Source organism: Cucurbita pepo, chromosome LG15, assembly GCF_002806865.2.
Source record: "Cucurbita pepo subsp. pepo cultivar mu-cu-16 chromosome LG15, ASM280686v2, whole genome shotgun sequence".
In the NCBI taxonomy this organism is placed as follows: Eukaryota; Viridiplantae; Streptophyta; class Magnoliopsida; order Cucurbitales; family Cucurbitaceae; genus Cucurbita; species Cucurbita pepo.
Window position 1 is genome coordinate 7,877,091 of NC_036652.1, and position 17,592 is coordinate 7,894,682.

At 38.2% G+C, this 17,592-nt stretch overlaps 5 protein-coding genes across 7 annotated transcripts; 3 read left to right on the forward strand and 2 right to left on the reverse strand.

Annotated features, from left to right (window-relative positions):
- Positions 1-292: 292 nt before the first annotated feature.
- On the forward strand, positions 293-2,544 carry LOC111811766 (xyloglucan endotransglucosylase/hydrolase protein 9-like). The gene is made up of 4 exons (XM_023698792.1): positions 293-599; positions 673-773; positions 861-1,054; positions 1,974-2,544. The coding sequence occupies exons 1-4, from the start codon at positions 443-445 to the stop codon at positions 2,404-2,406; spliced, it is 885 nt and encodes a 294-aa protein (XP_023554560.1). The 5' UTR covers positions 293-442; the 3' UTR covers positions 2,407-2,544.
- Positions 2,545-5,192: 2,648 nt separating this feature from the next.
- On the forward strand, positions 5,193-6,986 carry LOC111811740 (fasciclin-like arabinogalactan protein 21). The gene has a single exon (XM_023698761.1). It carries the CDS (start codon positions 5,765-5,767, stop codon positions 6,842-6,844), a length of 1,080 nt encoding a protein of 359 aa, XP_023554529.1. The 5' UTR covers positions 5,193-5,764; the 3' UTR covers positions 6,845-6,986.
- LOC111811803 lies at positions 6,875-8,118 on the reverse strand. Its single transcript, XM_023698838.1, has one exon. It carries the CDS (start codon positions 7,697-7,699, stop codon positions 7,010-7,012), a length of 690 nt encoding a protein of 229 aa, XP_023554606.1. The 5' UTR covers positions 7,700-8,118; the 3' UTR covers positions 6,875-7,009.
- A 172-nt stretch (positions 8,119-8,290) lies between these two features.
- On the reverse strand, positions 8,291-12,399 carry LOC111811639 (G-type lectin S-receptor-like serine/threonine-protein kinase At4g03230). Of its 2 annotated transcripts, XM_023698589.1 has the most exons (8): positions 10,869-12,394; positions 10,288-10,791; positions 10,022-10,168; positions 9,702-9,913; positions 9,411-9,621; positions 9,087-9,324; positions 8,850-9,000; positions 8,291-8,769 (listed from the first exon to the last, which is right to left on the reverse strand). In XM_023698589.1, exons 1-8 carry the CDS (start codon positions 12,262-12,264, stop codon positions 8,461-8,463), a joined length of 3,168 nt encoding a protein of 1,055 aa, XP_023554357.1. In that variant the 5' UTR covers positions 12,265-12,394; the 3' UTR covers positions 8,291-8,460. The 2 variants fall into 2 exon arrangements, with proteins under 2 accessions (XP_023554357.1, XP_023554358.1); XM_023698590.1 differs by lacking the exon at positions 8,291-8,769 and having other exon boundaries at positions 8,856-9,000; positions 9,098-9,324; positions 10,869-12,399.
- A 1,365-nt stretch (positions 12,400-13,764) lies between these two features.
- LOC111811668 lies at positions 13,765-17,541 on the forward strand. 2 transcript variants are annotated; one of them, XM_023698661.1, is made up of 5 exons: positions 13,765-13,969; positions 14,713-15,169; positions 15,263-16,481; positions 16,566-16,712; positions 16,808-17,541. In XM_023698661.1, exons 2-5 carry the CDS (start codon positions 15,119-15,121, stop codon positions 17,404-17,406), a joined length of 2,016 nt encoding a protein of 671 aa, XP_023554429.1. In that variant the 5' UTR covers positions 13,765-13,969; positions 14,713-15,118; the 3' UTR covers positions 17,407-17,541. The 2 variants fall into 2 exon arrangements, with proteins under 2 accessions (XP_023554429.1, XP_023554430.1); XM_023698662.1 differs by lacking the exon at positions 13,765-13,969 and adding an exon at positions 13,977-14,407.
- Positions 17,542-17,592: the final 51 nt, after the last annotated feature.

Genomic DNA, 17,592 nt, shown 5'->3' on the forward strand with positions numbered 1-17,592 from the left:
TAATTTAAGAAATGATAATGAGTTTATAAAGTAAGAATAATCACAACTGCTATAATGTCTTTTGGGGAAGCTAAAAGCAAAAACACGAAAGCTTATGTTCAAAGTACACAATATTATACCATGTGAGGTTTCCGAGTGAGTGTATGGTAGTTTAGGGATTAAGTGTGAGGTTTAATTAAACCTTAAAAACTAATCAGAAACTTGTAAAACCAACCCAAATTAAAAGTATGTCCATTAGGCAAAATTTGTAAAAGTAATCTTCTTTTTACTCTTTTTTATTTGAATTCCACATCGGAAATGATGTGGAACTGTAAATTTAATGAGGTGAGTAAGGTCGCTCCGCACTGGAAATGGCTATAAAAACATCTCTTTCTGACAAGTTTACTTGAACATCCACACTGTGAACTCTTCCCCTCACTCTGTTTATACCTCTCTAGCTCCCATGGCTTCTTCTGTGTTCTTGGGACTATGGGTTTCTCTTCTAATTCTTGGTTTTGCTTCTTCTGCTAAGTTCGACGAGCTTTTTCAGCCGAGTTGGGCTTTTGATCACTTCAATTACGAAGGAGATGTCCTCGATCTTAAACTTGACAATTACTCTGGTAAAAACCCATCCCATTTTTATGGCACTTTCCTCATTCTCTCTACAATGCTTAATTTTGAAGTCGATTTCAGGAGCTGGGTTTTCATCTAAATCCAAGTACATGTTTGGCAAAGTGACCATTCAAATCAAGCTTGTAGCCGGAGACTCTGCAGGAACTGTCACAGCATTTTATGTAAGTAAAAAAAACAAAAACTTAACCAAATGAATGTTACATTGAAATGAAAACTTGTAGGGTTCTTATCTTGTTTTTCTGGTGTAGATGTCATCGGACGGTCCAAATCACAATGAGTTTGATTTTGAGTTTCTGGGCAACACAAGTGGAGAGCCATATACTGTACAGACCAACATTTATGTGAATGGTGTGGGAAATAGAGAGCAAAGATTGAAACTTTGGTTCGACCCAACTACAGATTTTCATTCCTACTCCATTTTTTGGAATCGCCGTCAAGTCATGTAAGCAACTCCTTCACTCCATTTACATTATTAGCTAAGTTTTTATTTCAAGCCACTGTTTTCATATATATATATATATATATATATATATATATATATATATATATATATATGTATGTATGTATGTATGTATTGTACTAAAAATGGGCATTGTAATGTAGATTTGACCCATCAGGAGAGTAGATATTGAATGAAATTTATGGAACAGAATAGATTTGTTTTAGAACAGGACATTACATGTGGAAGAAATGAATCCAAGCTTTCATTAGAAAATGAGAAAGGATTCAACCAGGAACATTCTTCATGTATTAGAATACCCATTTCGAGAATTATTATAAAAATGGCCATGTTTTTTCTATAGTTTAAATACTTAACCAAACCTTGGAAAAGTTTGAAATTCAAAAACAAAAATGGAATAGACTCCAAAACTTAGAAACCCACAAGATTTTAGCCTTTATGTGAATCAGTGCCCGTTAATGCGTGGCTCTGTACGAGCAGCTGCCCGATCGGTGTCAATGGGCCAATGGTTTGACAAAGCCATTGAGCCCTTCCAAACAAGGCACCACAATATTCCTCTTGGCCCCCTTTCTGATCACATGCATGTGCCATCAATTTGGCCCCATTTCAATTCTTGAATTATTAAAACATTACTATTCTTTCAAAATGTTTTGTTTCTCTTCAATTTTGATTTTGATTTTTTCATTTAAGATTTAATTAAGAATGAGTTGATAACTGTTGAAGGGTTAGAAATTACTACCCTCAGCCTTAGTTAGAAATTCTCCCAAAAAAAAATTATGTACTCAGTTTTACTGATAGAAATTATTTCTATTTATAAATTTATGATCATCTTCTAAATTAGTTCTCAGTCATTTCCACGTATTTAAAATAGTTTCATAAAAATTTCTTCTTATTTGTGTAGATTTCTTGTGGACGAAACCCCAGTTCGAGCCCACACGAATATGGAAGACAAGGGTGTGCCATTTCCTCGAGACCAATCCATGGGAGTTTACAGCTCTATTTGGAACGCAGATGATTGGGCCACACAGGGCGGCCGAGTTAAGACAGATTGGTCCCACTCCCCCTTTATTGCCTCTTATAAGGGCTTCCAAATCGACGCCTGCGAGTGCTCCTCCGCCACCGGAGCCACTGCCAACGCCACCTGTTGTAGCGGTAGCGGTAGCGGCGACAACGGCAAGAAGTTCTGGTGGGACGAGCCAGTGCTTTCAGAGTTGAATGTACATCAAAGCCATCAGTTGCTCTGGGTTCGGGCCAACCATATGATTTACGATTACTGTACTGATACTGCTAGATTTGCAGTTACGCCTGTTGAATGTATTCACCACCGCCACTAGCGGCGGTGGCTATAGATCAGTGCTTTTGTTGGTCGTCGATGGTGTCTCTTTTGTGTAAAATAACATTAATTTTTTTAAAACTTCTTTTTCATATCTTGCTTTGGTTTATTGTGTCATATGGCTAACAGATTTTGTCCATTTTGATTTGTTATTTATTTTAGGTCTATTTAAGAAACTCGTCTACTATACAAAGCTTTTCAGACTTCTATAAAAAAATGTAAAATTTTCTTTTTCAATTACTAATGGATGTCATAAACACTTTCTATAATTCATGATAACTTTAATTATTATTATTTTGTTTAATCAAATTCATCTCAGATTGATCTCTGTTTAAATGGGTATATATATATATATTCGTACAAATAAGTTACTTTTATCTAGTTCTTGGTACAATACAAAGTTATATAAAATTATGAAGTTGGTGGAACCTATTCCCATTCGGCTGAAAAGCAAGCGAATGGCTATCCAATTGGAGTCCCATTATTCAACTTTTTTATTTTTATTTTTTAAATAACATTATTATAAGGTATCACCTAAAGTATGGTCCATTATTATCCAAAAAGTATGGTCCCTTGTTGAATTATGGAGGTCCAAAAAAGTCTGCCTCGTACTTCGAAAATCGAACATTTCATAGAAGTTCTTCATTTTCGTACCCTCAACATTATTAAGATTAAAAAAAAAAAAATAGTTCGTTAAATATTAGAATATCGTTTTATTTAACATTTGACACATTACTGAACGACTAAACGATATACATACATTATTTTAAAAAATTCTAAAAAACGNAAAAAAAAAAAAAAAAAAAAAAAAAAAAAAAAAAAAAAAAAAAAAAAAAAAAAAAACTAAATAATCATCCAAATCTTAAAACTTTTAAAATATAATTGTTTGAGCTGTTAAAGATTTAAATTTTGAACTTTGACAAAGTAATTATTTTAGTCATTTTTTTAAAATAAAAATAAAAATACCAAATTTTTTATTTTTCTATATTTGAAGGGCTAAAATAGATATTTTAAACAAAGCCGAGATATTTTCCATAATTCACTCCTCTTGCTTACTGCTTGTAATTGGACTACTGAAAGAGAGCCCATTGGGCCATCTAAATATGTCAGCCAAGATCTATATGGGCCTATCTTTGGGCTTGATTAGGGCAACAAACAAGCCCACAAGCAAGCCCTTTCCGAGGAAAAGGAAACCCAAAGTCGTTCCCCTTTCATGGTTGATTTTTTTTAAATGCCATTTTCATGGTTAAAATTAAAACAGTAATTTTAAAATTACAAAAACAACTTTAACTATTTTAAAGGATTTAACTTTATTTTAATTGAACGGACCAATTTTTTTTTTTTTTTTTTGAAGAGATCATCTCTCGATCGAGACGTATAGACAATGTTTTCACCAATTGAGTCGAGCATGATGTCTCGATCTAGGCTTTTTTTTTTTTTTTTACCCATTTAGGAATAATTAAAGCTATAATAGAAGTGGGTTAGGTTGGTAGGGTACTAGAAACGATGAATGATATAATATAATTAGTTAGGTTATTAAATAAAGAACGGTATGTGAGACCGACCATAAATGATAAAATCTTGGGGAATTAAAAAAATCCAGCTCTGAAATTGTTTGCATTTATTCACATAAATAAATAACCTCCGATAATCGCCAGCTGTATTCCTTTTCGCTTCTGCTACCAATTCCCACGCGGCTTTTTCCCTTTTTTTTTTTTTTTTTTTTTTTCTCACTTTTTCTTTGCTTCCAACTTTATATTCATTTTCTTTTTTTTTCTTTTTAATTATTTTCTAATAAAAATAAAAAGATTTCCACGAAGATTCATGCGACCATAGGAAAATTAAATAAATAAAATAAAATTTCATGATTTTCTTTAAAAGTCACTGATGTAGTGATATAGTGACGTGTCTACTTTTTCTTTAGTAAAATTAACTTTTCAAATTTTTATAAAAATTTGAGCTAAATTCAACGTCAATGTTTTCACGTATCATTATATTATCAATTTTTTTAATATAAGTTTTTCGTGATTTGTGTGATGTTCCACGTTGATTGGGGAGGAGAACAAATCATCGTTTATAAGGGTGTAGAAACCTTTTCCTAGAAGATGTGGCCTTGAGGGGAAGTCTGGAAGGAAAGCGCAAAAAGAACAATATCTACTAACAGTGGATCCGGGTCATTACAAATAGTATCAGAGCTAGACACCGGACGATGTGTCAGCCTTCTTGTAGACACGAGGCGGTGTGTCAGTAAGGACGCTGGCCCCAAAGGAGAGTCAGTGTGCCAGTAAGGACGCTGGCCCCAAAGGGGAGTGGATTTGGGGCAGTTCCACATCGAGAGGAAGGAAATAGTACCAGCGAGGACGCTATGCCACAAATGGGGGTCGATTAGAGGAAGGAAAGAGTGCCAAGAGTGCTAACGAGGACGCTGGGCCCTGAAGGAGGTGGATTGTGATAGGTTTTAGAAACGTTCCCTTACCACGAGTTCTAAAACAATTTAAAAAAGAATGATTAAAAGACAAAATTGAAAAATTTAAATTATAGGAGCAAAAATCCAAACAATTTTATAATAAACAGCTACTCTACTCCACGCGTATTGCTTTGGTTGTAAGTAAACAGCCTCACCAAATGAACTAATGAAGGTCCCTATACCAATTATGATGCATACTTTTCTTCAAACTACTTTTAAAACATAAAAACAAAACCTAGAACACAGGACCCACCTCCCCCAATTCTGAACATACATACAACACATACTTCACCAGCTCCAAACTTTCTGTATTTAACGCCCAAACCCTCCAATCCCCTTCACATTCAAAAACCCATATTCATAAACCTCTTTAATTCACTTAAAGCTTCCTCATTTCCAAATCCCATGGCCAAAATTTCCCTTCTTTGCCTCATTTTGGCCCAGATCTTGCTGATTCAAGCAATGGCTTCGACTGCCACAACCACGACTCGCCATGTGTCGGCGGCCCCGGAGCCATCGGAGACCGACAACATAGAAGGACCTGGACTGGCGGAGGCGCCGGAGATCCGACGCCTGGGAAAACACCACGGCGATAAGTCCGTGGCCGGCGGGGGTGTCATCATTGGCAGCCTTGTTACGGCAGTTTTTGCAGCTGTTTTTTGTTACATTCGGGTTACTAGAAAAAGAGATGGGGTTGATTCGGTTCATTGAGTTTTTTTTTTTTTTTTTTTTTTTTAATTTTTTTATTACTGATATTGAAGTGAATAGTGAAGTGGGTTAGTTTTTGGTTATAAAATCTCTTGCGAGAATATTCTAATTCGTTTTGTAAAGCAAAAGTTTCATTCGTTTTGAAGCCTAAAAACGCTGAAAGATTTTGAGCATTTGGAAGCCAATGGGTAAATGTTCATTCGAATGGTGGCATGCACCCATCTACTTCGCCGTCTCTGTAGTCTTAGCCTTCTTCGCCATCTCCACAGCTCTGAACTCCACGGCTACTTCCCACTCTGCAACTCCGCCGATCAAAGCCGTCGCCGACGAACTCTCCATAAACGCATCACGAGCCTTAAGAAGAGCCGGTTTCAACACCATTGCCACGCTCCTTCAGGTCTCCCCTGAACACTTCTTCTCCCCTCAAAACTCCACCATTTTCGCCATTAAAGATTCCGCCATCTCCAACACCTCTCTACCTCCATGGCTCCTCAAGAATCTTGTTCAATACCACACTTCCCCTTCTAAGCTTTCTATGGCTGACTTGTTAAAGAAGCCTCAAGGGGTCTGTCTACCGACCCTTTTGGCGCCAAAGAAAATTGCTATTACTAGAATGGATTCCACTGCTAGATTGGTTGAGATCAATCATGTTCTTGTTACAGACCCTGATATTTTTCTTGGTGGAAATGTTTCCATTCATGGCGTTCTTGGGCCATTTTCTCCTTTGGATCCTCTCGATGTTCATCAGGGATGGAGCTTTATTCAAGCGCCGTTCTGTGATTCAACCGCTACTTTAATTTCAGATTCTCTTGAAAACAAGAAGGGGGTTGAAGTTGAATGGAGAAGAATCATACGGTGGCTCAGTGCAAATGGGTTTGTTTCTTACGCAATCGGATTGCAATCTGTTCTCGAAGGGATTCTTCAAGATTTCGAAGGATTGAGATCGATTACCGTTTTTGCACCGCCGAATTTGGCCTCTGTGGCATCTTCATCGCCTGTTCTGACGCGAGCAGTGAGGCTTCACATTGTTCCTCGAATGGTTACATACAAATTCCTCGCTTCGTTGCCGGCCAGAACTTCGTTCAAGACGCTCGTCTCCGGCCAAGATCTTCAGGTCCTCGGAGGTGTTCGGGTTCCGAGAGGAACGGTGGTCGTTAATGGCGTGGAGATTGTCTCGCCGGAGATTTTCCGGTCAAGGAACTGTGTGATCCATGGGATTTCCCGGTCGCTTGAGACCGCCAGTTTACCTCATTTATCAAGGTGACATCTGTTCTGATTCAGAATTCAGATTTTATTGACATGATGAAGAACATACAAATACATAGGAAGGAAATTCTGACCTGCAAGTTCTGTACATTAGGTTTTCGTTTCGGAAAAGAATAAAACAAATTGAAATCGAAAGAGGAGATTAAGAAATCGAACGAACGTTCTATCGAGAAATTCTTGTCATTAGAATGCGAGTCATTTTCAACCCTGTTAGCGTCACATTGATCGAATTTACAAATCGCGATTTCGTAAACAAACCTACAATCTCCCTAACTTCAGCATCTCCACATTCCTCCACGACGATCACACAGGCACCATTCGGACGAACAGCTCTCTCCATTTCCGAGACAAATTGAGACGGAAACAAGGCCTCAGACAAATGAGGAGTAAACGCTAAATCAAAAACATGATCAAAAAAGGGCAAATTATGTGGATCAGCACGACTGACCAAGGGCGGTGAATCGACCAATTCGACGCCGGTGACATCGAGGACTCCTATCTGAGAGAGCGCCATGACCTCGTGACCTGCTCCGGCAGAAATACAGACGACTTTGGTGTGGTTATGGAGAAGCCCTAGATCGCGAATGGTGTGGAAGAATTGGACGAAGGAGGAGACCTTTTTCTGCCAATCTTTGGTGGACCAGAGGCGCTTGTTCTTCTTGTCGACGGAAACGAGCTCGCGAGGAGTGGAATCGCAGGAGGATTTGGGGAATCTGAGATGGGGTTTTGAAGGGGAATTTGGGGGAACGCAGGTTTCTGGGGTTTGGAGGATGAGCAAGAGGAGGATGAATGTGGCTATGGCAACGGAAGCAAGCGAGAGCCTGTTAAGAAAAAGGCGTACGTGCCGTTCCATTGTTGATTTCCGATCGAAGATTGTCTTCCTCTTCGTCTTTTTGTCCTTGGTTGTGAAACCAAATACCTTCTTTCGTGGTTGAAGATAAAAGAAAGAGCAAACTATCTATTATTTTAATCACACGAACCATAGAACCGTATGTACGTTTAAAATCGAACTAAGCCTCATGAGACCAAATACGGTTCAATAAGGTTCATATATAGACCGAACCCTGTTCAATAAGACTCATGTATAGATCGAACCTTGTGAGACCTCATCTATAGACCGAACTCTGTTCAATAAAATTCATGTATAGACCGAACCCTGTAAGACCTCATGTATAGACTGAACCCTGTTCACTAAAACTCATGTATAGACCGAACCCTGTTCAATAAAACTCATGTATAGACCGAACCCTGTTCAATAAAACTCATGTATAGATCGAACCCTGTTCAATAAAACTCATGTATAAACCGAGTCTTGTTCAATANAAAAAAAAAAAAAAAAAAAAAAAAAAAAAAAAAAAAAAAAAAAAAAAAAAAAAAAAAACAAATAGAGAAGTTATAATAATGACAGTAGATGCATGTTTAATATTAAATGTTAGTCTTAAGATTAACATCACATTAATTTGTTATTCTCTTCAACGATCATCTCAACAAGTTAAACTGGAAAGTACATTCTAAATATCAAATAGCATAAATCAGCAGATATATAATATGAATAAATGTGAAGTTCAACATCAATAATATTCATAAATCATATGGAAAGGACCTTCCTTTCTGCTATCTACCTTCTTGTAAGGTGACTGTCAACTCATTATGGGAGAAAGTTTCTGGTTTGGTGGAGGAAGAAGCTCTGCTTGAGGGGCACCGCCGCACGACGAATGCCGGTGGTTTCGGGGATGGAAGAGTTGCGGTTTCGCTGCCGAGCATGAAGACCACATTTGACATGGTGGGTCGATCCCATGGATCTTCCTGCACGCACAACAGCCCCACGTTTAAACATTTCAAATATTCTTCTCTTTTGCAATTCTCACTCAGTGTTGGCTCCATTAATTCCAAGCCTTCGTCTTTCATCCATAAATCCCAAGCCTGAGAACAACGTAAAGACTCAGATTGTTGAATCTGGGACGTGCTCAAGAAGTGCTGATATTCAGAAAGTTATAACTTACATAGCCTAGAAGACTCAAAGCTTTCTCTGAGTGATAGAATCCTGTGTTCCTTTTTCCACTAATGATCTCGACTACGACTACACCGAAGCTAAAGACATCAGATTTTACAGAAAATATGCCGTCCAATGCGTATTCCGGTGACATGTAACCACTGTTAACAAACAGAAAAATCAAGGAAATTATGTGACATTATAATATGAATATGGTTTTCGATGATTTTTATTGCATGAGACTTACTAAGTCCCTACCACCCTTCTGGTATTCGTCGCAGTTTCTTTCCCTCCAAATATCCTCGCCAAGCCAAAGTCAGATATTTTGGGATTCATCTCCTCATCTAGAAGAATGTTGCTCGTCTTCAAATCTCTATGAATAATCCTCAACCTCGAATCTTGATGTAGATAAAGAAGGCCACGAGCGATTCCCAAAATGACATTGAAGCGCACGTCCCAATCCAATGCCACACTCAGCTTTTGATCTAGCAAAAAGTCGAGTAAATCCAGAATTCAGCATATAAATGATCAAGGAAAATAAGAGAATCAAGGAAAGATAATAGTGACAAACCGAATATAAAGGCGTCTAAGCTTTTGTTTGGCATGTATTCATAAAGCAACATCTTTTCATCTCCTTCAACACAGTAGCCCAAAAGTCTAACGAGATTTCGATGCTGAAGTTTCGCAATTAATAAAACCTCGTTCTTAAACTCCTCAAAGCCTTGTCCTGAACCTCTCGAGAGCCTCTTTACAGCAATCTCTTGCCCACTAGGAAACTTGCCCTGAAAATGCAGTGATTCCAATCTATTCTTAAACCAGGACATGTTTAAAACGACCATCAATGTGTTTCGAGGATCTGTACCTTGTAAACTGGCCCAAAACCTCCCTGTCCAAGCTTATTTGCATTTGAGAAATTCCCTGTCGCAATTAGAATTGTTTCCAAATCAAAAAATGGAATGTCTATTCCATTTGTATCATCTTCCTTGAACCGACCCGATTCAATCATGTCTTTGACACGTCTCTCGTTGTCATACAAGTGAAGTATTAGATCTTTTTGGCTGTTTCCCCTGCTTTCTGAGTCCAAAGAGGATTGACTGTATTTAGATTTAAAGGAAAGAGATGAAATAGAGAAAAAAAATTATTCAGTGTATAAGCGGCTGTATTAAATTGAACTTGAATTACCTTGTCTTTCAATGAGCCCAGTTTTGGAGAAGTAAATATAAAACACAGTACATGAGAGAATAATCAGAAGGACTATACATATGGTTGTTGCAACAATAATCACAGAGAAGCTCGTTTTGCCTCTTCCATCCTTTTCTTTGTTGTGATCTATGGAAACATCAATAAGGGACTCTTGGTATAAGAAAATTTTATGTAGCTAATGGTTCCCAGCATCAATGCCATTACGAATGAACATAACCAGAAACATTATATGCAATGATTCTAACCTGTAGTGCAATTCAAGCTCCAGCCGTTCCAATGGAAGTTTGTAATGCAAAGGCATCTTTTCTTTCCATCTTTACTCATGTTGCAAGTTGAGTAAGGCCAGTCTTTGCAGTCTGTAGTTGAAGAACAAGTTGGCTCTAATGGAGGCTCCCAACCGATTTCAACTTCATTGCTGGTTTTCAGAGAAAAAATCTCTGGATTGGTCTCCTTAAAGTTGCACCAGCTGGTTACATGGAAAGGAGATGACTGGTTCAGCTGAAGGGCTTTGTTTATCCAATTTTTATCACCACAATCACCAGCTTCCTTGGTTTGAATGATAAATTTCCGCGCTTCTGAATCAATGAATTTAACCTTGTACGTTCCACCTGCTGCTTCAAAGTTAACCTGGCCAGTAGCCACATTGCAGTTAAAATTGAAGTACATTGGGTCACCACATTCAGGTCCTGTGCTAAGCGGATAAGGAATGAGGTTTGTGCCACATGTTCCACAATTTCTGACAGTCAACTCTGCAGAAGTGCAAACTCCAGAACTTTAAAAAGACAACTGAAAAATTCATCGTTTTGAAAGACATACACAAACGTACCTAGATCTCGAACTGCTACTCGAACGTTGAGGTCACGGCCATTATCAAATTCATCCTGAAGATTGTTGAGATCTCCAGACCAAATCCAACAAGCAGAATTATCAATCCCACCCTGTCCAGTGATATTAGCTTCAAAATATGAGTAAGCCTGACACCGGCAGTTGTTAAGGCACTCCAATTTGCAATCAAAGACATCCTTTGCATTAAACTGGAAGTCTGGGTTTCCAGCTTTCATCATCTTTAGACTCAAAAAAGTGTCACTTTCATTGTCGACACTGCATATTGGTGATTTCCTGATGCATCCACCAGAATAATCTCCAAGATTCCAACTCTCTAGAGAGGTGGGCTCAAAACCAGGCAGGCATTTGCAAGCCATACCACCCTCACTATTACAGCTAGCAAAATCGCCACACGCATTATACACACTGCATCTATCCCTCGGCTCTACCCAAATCTGAGACCAAACTTTGTGATCATCCCAGTTTAGATATAGAAGCTGACCTGTGCTGTTCAATACTAACCTTGTATCACTATACAATGATGATGTAAGATGTGGCACGGAGAAGTTTGGGACAGTTTTCGATGAGAAATTTGACAAAAGGTATAACAATGCAGCAGGCATCTTATCAGTGGTAATAAACTTACCTGAAACTCCACTTTTCCAGTATTTAACTGATCTCTTCCAAATGACATATTGACTTCCATCTTGATCTAGCTGAAAAGTGAAGTTCCCTTGAGCCGGATCATCATAGCTCTTCCATGAAGTCAGCACTAAGTTATCATCCATTACCATGCCAGGAAGAAATGTATCAGTTGGGTAATCAAAACTCTGCCAGAGGATGTGCTCAGACAAGTCTTCCTGATCTACATAGCTCAAAACCAGATTTCCATTATCCATTAGCTTCAGGGTCCTGTGATCGAGTACAGAACTTCCAATGTTTGTTGACCAATAAACATTCTGATTTCCATTATATACTTTGAGGTTGCCATCATCCTCAATCATAAAGACACCATCTGAACCAGCAAGTGGCCTGTCTCGATTGGCAACCCAAACAACCGTACTTGGATTTGATTTGTAATACCATATTCCCAAGTATCTTCTGCCATCAGAGCTGCCATACGGCGTAAAAAATCCAAGTTCGAATCTGGATCCTGCGGATACAAGAGTATCCCCTCGCTCATCAGTTATGCAACTCTTAAACTCTAAGATATCTTTAGCAAAACAATTAACGACAGAAATTAAGAACACAAATGAGTACAAAAGAAAATAAGACATCAACTCCTCTGCAAACCAGCTGCTGATGACCAAGTTCTTGACACTTCTTCTTTTGGCTACCAATTCACCACTTCTGCTATGTAATAAACATGTTCCCTCTCCTCTATTTCCTTCATCCATTTGTTCTCGTAATTTTCAAAATAGAAGTAACCATAAGAATAACGAAAAAGATCATACTCATGAGGAACACCTTTCTTTTTGGTTTCAACAACAATACAAAAATGTCGCTTTCCCACCTGACCCACATGATCAAGCCATTTACCAATAAACACTGTGCATGATTTTGCAATTATAATAATAGTGTAAAAAAAATACTAACCAAGTGAATGATTATATAAATAATTCAAACATGAATGTCTAAAATAGTAGTTCGTTTGGAATAAATGACACATATCCTTCAAAGAAAGCCATTTTTTCAGAGTCAAATTCACAAGAAAACATTCATTCTTGGTTCAGATTCTAAACCCAGATATTGAGCAATTGTAATCTAAACAGCACTAATGTACAACTTTTTCCCCCCACTTGCAAGTGCAAATTGATAATAAGAAAGTGTAATTGGGTGTTTGTGTTTGTCTAAGCTGAATTATTGGAAGGAAAATTGGGCAACCAAGGTCAAGATTCACTGTTCTTGTCAATTTCACCTTTCCATTAGTGGACCCATTACTCTAAACTTTTTCTCCTCATCTTTATGAGAGAGAGAGAGAGAGAGAGAGAGAGAGACTAAAGGCGTAGCCTACACAATTTGATCAACCCTAACTTTGCTTTCATCTTCATTTGGGCGGGCGATTCTAATGCATTAAAATCGTCTACATCTTTCACTTTTTAAAATCGAAGAAGAGAGGCCCACAGAGAAGACTTTCGTCGATTGCACGTTCTTTAATGGCACAGATGGTGCGATTCTATAGCCTGAGACAAAGCAAAGCCATCGAGCAGTACAATTCACAAAAGAGTCAAATCCCCAATTTACAGAACCCTAGGCAAGCTCTACAGATGTTCGAAATTTCGCAGAAGACTAGAAGTGGAAGTTAAGCAACTATGGCCTACAAACAAAAGACGTTGAAAAGAAACGAACACATACCGATGATCCACACCCTTCTGCTTTCTGATACCCCATTTTTGACCTTCACTTCACTTCTGCAACTTCCACTGTGGAAACGATGACGTCCAGCAGACGAGAGTATGAGCAACGACAAATCAATTATACAAATTTCGCGGTTTCAAATTTAAATTTGTTAATTAGGGAAATAATGAATTTTAAGAATTAATTATTTTCTATTGGTATTATAATATAATAAAATTGTTGAAATTAATTTATTTATATAAAATTTTAGTTTTAATAATAAAAAATGATTAAATTAAAATTTTATAGACCAAATAAATCTATTTTACAAGATTTCGATGATTAATAATGTACTTTCTTTTATAGAAAAAATGATATTATGTCGATTTTAAGTTATAATCTTAATTTTCTTCGAACAATATAAATATTTTATATTATAATTTATTTATTAAATGTAAATAGATTGTGTCTTTGAAAAATATATATTTTTTTATTAATATATATATATTTCCATTGGTTTTATAATTTCATGTTCTTATCCAAGAAGAAAAAAATATGTTGCTATCCACAAATGGGGAATCCGTATAAAAATTTCATATAAATTATGCATTTTTATTGGCCACACGAATGAAAATAATAATTTTTTCAGGGAAAAATGTAAATATAATGATTTTAGGTGTAAAATAGTGGGGGAGGCGGCAAGCTTTGCGGCTAATTCAAGGTAAAGGAGGACCATCAAATCAAATTAGGGAGAGAAGGAAACGGGTAAGCTGTTCTAAATTGTTTTGGTTCTTGTTGATCTGTGGACTAGAATTTTGTTTGGTTAGGGAATAATTAAAGTTAATTACGTGTGTTAGTGATGAATTTTGTTTGCCGACAGGAATCAAATTCCAATTTCTTCTTCCTTCACCGATTGTTTTATTATTCCCTCTTAATTTGTCCTTAATTCTTGTCTCCTTTTCTGTAATTTTAACGGAATTAGTTTCCAGAAAATATGATTAGAAATCTGTGGCCGTCGATTTTTGCTCTTAAATCATGGTTGAAAGTGTAGGGTTATCGTTCATGTACTGTCAGTCGAGCGTTGATTGCGACAATATAAACCTAAGGGGGCCTTCATTTTCATTGCCTGAATAAACAGGAGAAGGGCCTTCTTTCTCTTCCATGAGATTGAAGTTTCTTTCATGATTATGTTGGGTCAGAAAGGTTAGATCATCAATTCTTCCATTTCTTTCATGATTTTGTTGGATTGTAACTCTTCGTTTAAGCTGAATCGCCGCAATAGAAGTTGCAGAAATCATGTTGTTGTTATTGCCTGAATTGTGAAATCGGATTTGGAAAGATAATCATTTCCATGTTGCTGAAATCTTGTTGTTGTTATTGCCTGAATTGTTATATCGGATTTGGAAAGATAATCATTTCCCGTATCATCTTTGGATTGTTCTATATGTGGATGGTTGTTCATATCATGTATGAATCTGTATTTATGTGTTCTTCTGGTTGTTTATCAGGTCTGCATCTCTTCTACATGTATTGGTTCAGGTTCCCTTAGTGGGCAAAAAAATTCTCTTCACTCTGGCAGCTGCAACTAGCTCAAATTCTTCTCGCACCTTCAAATGGGTGTGGGATAATGGAGTGATATCTCTTGGTGTTTTGAGGAAGTCAAGATCATCATACATTTGGAGATTGTGTCGTGTTTTAGAGGGTCTGTCGCTCGATTATGGTTAAGGTTATTATTGCCTAAAAACTATTGACCTATCCATATAATTGTCTGCTGTTCGTCCTCGTCGTCTTGTAAAGATTAAGATTAGACCGTTGTTTTAGGCTTGTCATTAACCAGCAAGTTGGATATCGTTTAGCGTTTTGTACACCAAATCTAGGCTGTCTGTGGATGTAGTTTTCAGTTGGTTCTCTACAATGGTTAGGTTTTCTTGTTTCCATGCTCACGTCCATAACCACAAACTAAAGGTAAATGGAAGATCTCTTCTGGAATTGATCGATATCGCCTTCTATTAATACAGGTTGTATATAATTGATTTCATCTGTCCGTGTCATATACAGAAAACGGGCCAACTGTCTGCTGAGGCAATGCATAAATCACTTGAAGATCTTTCTCGAAGTAAGGTCCCGAAGGATTCCCCTCGGAGTACAGGTCCTGATCAATTATTGATAAAAACAGAGAATGCCAAACAAGATACTAACAGAGCAGATCACATGGCTTCCATCATTGAGAATAGCAGATTGGCTAGTGAGACGACGGATGGTCTTAAGAAAAGTCGGTCCCTAGGAAGCATGCCATATGGTGATGGTTCAGCTGCTGTAGACAATGATAGTGAAGATGGCAGAGTATTTTCCTGTAACAGTTCCCAATTTAAGCTTGAAATTTCAGATTCTGGGAAGGCTCAAGGACTGAGCATGTCCGATCGGTTTAAAGACATCGAAGCCCCAGACTCTCTTTGTGCAAGTTCTGGTCCTGTTATTACAAAAGAAATCTTCTCTACTGATGACCCAGCACGTAGAGAAATGGAAGGTGATGAAAACGCTGGTTCATCGTTATTTTGTGATGGTGATACTGGGAGTCATACACCAGGCACCACACAAGGGATTGTAAAATCATGTTCAATGCCGAACTTTGATGCCTCATCACCTGTTTCTGGTGGTTCTCCTTCTAACGATTTCCTACCTCCATCGAGATCTTCCGAAGATCTCCAACTCTTGGATCCACAGCATGGAGAGATGTCACTTCATGAGATGGAAATGCCGGTAAATGGATGCGAATCAGGAGAAGATATTGTAGATGAGAATCAGGAGACTGAGAAAATTGATTATGAAAATTTTTTGGATGATGGGAATGATTCATGCCACGATGTAATGCGGGACTGGAGAACATCGATTGTAAATGAGGTAAACCCAAGGGAAACTCTAGACGAAGAATCCATGGTACAGCATTCCATTGAATTGCCAGGGAACGACTTCAAGTTTAAGCGTATCGAGGAGTGGGTCAGTGATCTTCAACTTTGTAGCCCGCCTGTTGAAACAACCGAAGTCTATGAATCGGATGCTAATGAAGTGAAAAGAGATTCTAGTATCGAAACTGGTTCCAGTGCTGGACGAATCGATTCCAAAGCAACTGCAGGCATGGAAGCTGCTAAGAGATATATATCTTCAATGTCTGCAGCAGCCTCTACTGCGCAGTTAGCAAACCATGGATTGGTTGTGATCCCATTTCTTAGTGCATTCGTAAGCTTAAAGGTGCTCAATCTATCAGCAAATTCCATAGGTTTGTAAGCTTAAGCTCTGCTGTTCAGAATTGATTTCTTTCTTAACATTTTATGTTGATCAGTTATATACATCATCTTTATAGGAAAGATCACTGCCGGTGCTCTACCACGGGGTTTACATAGCCTGAATTTGTCTAGAAATAACATCTCGACCATTGAAGGGTTAAGAGAACTGACACGACTCCGGGTGCTGGATTTGAGCTATAACCGAATAAGCCGAATTGGACACGGTACATTTCCCAGATTCCAAACTTCATTTTGTTTGCAGACTGAAAAAGTTATGTTGGTCTTGCCTCTGATCTCTCCTTTTAACATATTGATGAAGGCTTGGCTTCCTGCTCGTCATTGAAGGAGTTGTATTTAGCTGGAAATAAAATTAGCGAGGTAGAGGGTCTTCATCGGCTCTTAAAACTGTGCGTACTCGACGTGTGCTTTAACAAGATCTCAACGACCAAGAGTCTCGGCCAACTCGCTGCCAACTACAATTCTTTGCAGGCCATCAGCTTGGGAGGCAACCCAGCACAGAAGAATGTTGGAGATGACCAGCTGAAGAAACACCTGCAGGGCCTTCTTCCACATCTGGTTTACTACAACCGGCGGCCCACCAAAGGCAGTACCCTGAAGGATGGTACAGACAGGTCAGTCCGCCTAGGCATAAGTGGCCATCAGTTCGAGCATGGCTCTAGACTAGACCACAAGAGCACGAGGAAGACCACTCACAGCCACAGAGGTCAGGGGTTAGTCTTGCCTAGACGATCCAAGCTTCGGCAAGGACATGCCCCTGCCCTGCCCCCTTCTGGAAGTAAAGTAGACGGTAGTAGTCGATATCACCATCATTTTGACATCAGCAACAGGCAGCTCGAGTATAAATCAAACTCCCGTATGCGGCGGAGTCGAAGTGAGGGAACCTTGGCACATCTTTGAGTTATTATTCATTACTGTTTTCACTGAATGAGTTTTGAAGGAACCTTATGAGTTTTGTGGTCGGTGTCTTTTGAACTATGTTGTTTAGTATTGAATAATCTCTCAAATCCAATGACATCAAAGTTTTATTTTACATAATGATGATCTAATGGATTTACTTCATTTGAGTTTCCAGAGTATGATATT

Coding starts and splice junctions, on each gene's coding strand:
- LOC111811803 (XM_023698838.1), bottom strand. CDS start 7,699: ATGGAACGGCACGTACGCCTTTTTCTTAACAGGCTCTCGCTTGCTTCC.
- LOC111811668 (XM_023698661.1), top strand. CDS start 15,119: ATGGTTAGGTTTTCTTGTTTCCATGCTCACGTCCATAACCACAAACTA. Junction 16,482..16,565: donor TCTATCAGCAAATTCCATAG/GTTTGTAAGCTT, acceptor TCATCTTTATAG/GAAAGATCACTGCCGGTGCT. Junction 16,713..16,807: donor AATAAGCCGAATTGGACACG/GTACATTTCCCA, acceptor ATATTGATGAAG/GCTTGGCTTCCTGCTCGTCA.
- LOC111811740 (XM_023698761.1), top strand. CDS start 5,765: ATGGGTAAATGTTCATTCGAATGGTGGCATGCACCCATCTACTTCGCC.
- LOC111811639 (XM_023698589.1), bottom strand. CDS start 12,264: ATGGATGAAGGAAATAGAGGAGAGGGAACATGTTTATTACATAGCAGA. Junction 10,792..10,868: donor AGTAGCAGTTCGAGATCTAG/GTACGTTTGTGT, acceptor GCACTTCTGCAG/AGTTGACTGTCAGAAATTGT. Junction 8,770..8,849: donor CTTTGAGTCTTCTAGGCTAT/GTAAGTTATAAC, acceptor CGTTGTTCTCAG/GCTTGGGATTTATGGATGAA.
- LOC111811766 (XM_023698792.1), top strand. CDS start 443: ATGGCTTCTTCTGTGTTCTTGGGACTATGGGTTTCTCTTCTAATTCTT. Junction 600..672: donor TAAACTTGACAATTACTCTG/GTAAAAACCCAT, acceptor AGTCGATTTCAG/GAGCTGGGTTTTCATCTAAA. Junction 774..860: donor GAACTGTCACAGCATTTTAT/GTAAGTAAAAAA, acceptor TTTCTGGTGTAG/ATGTCATCGGACGGTCCAAA.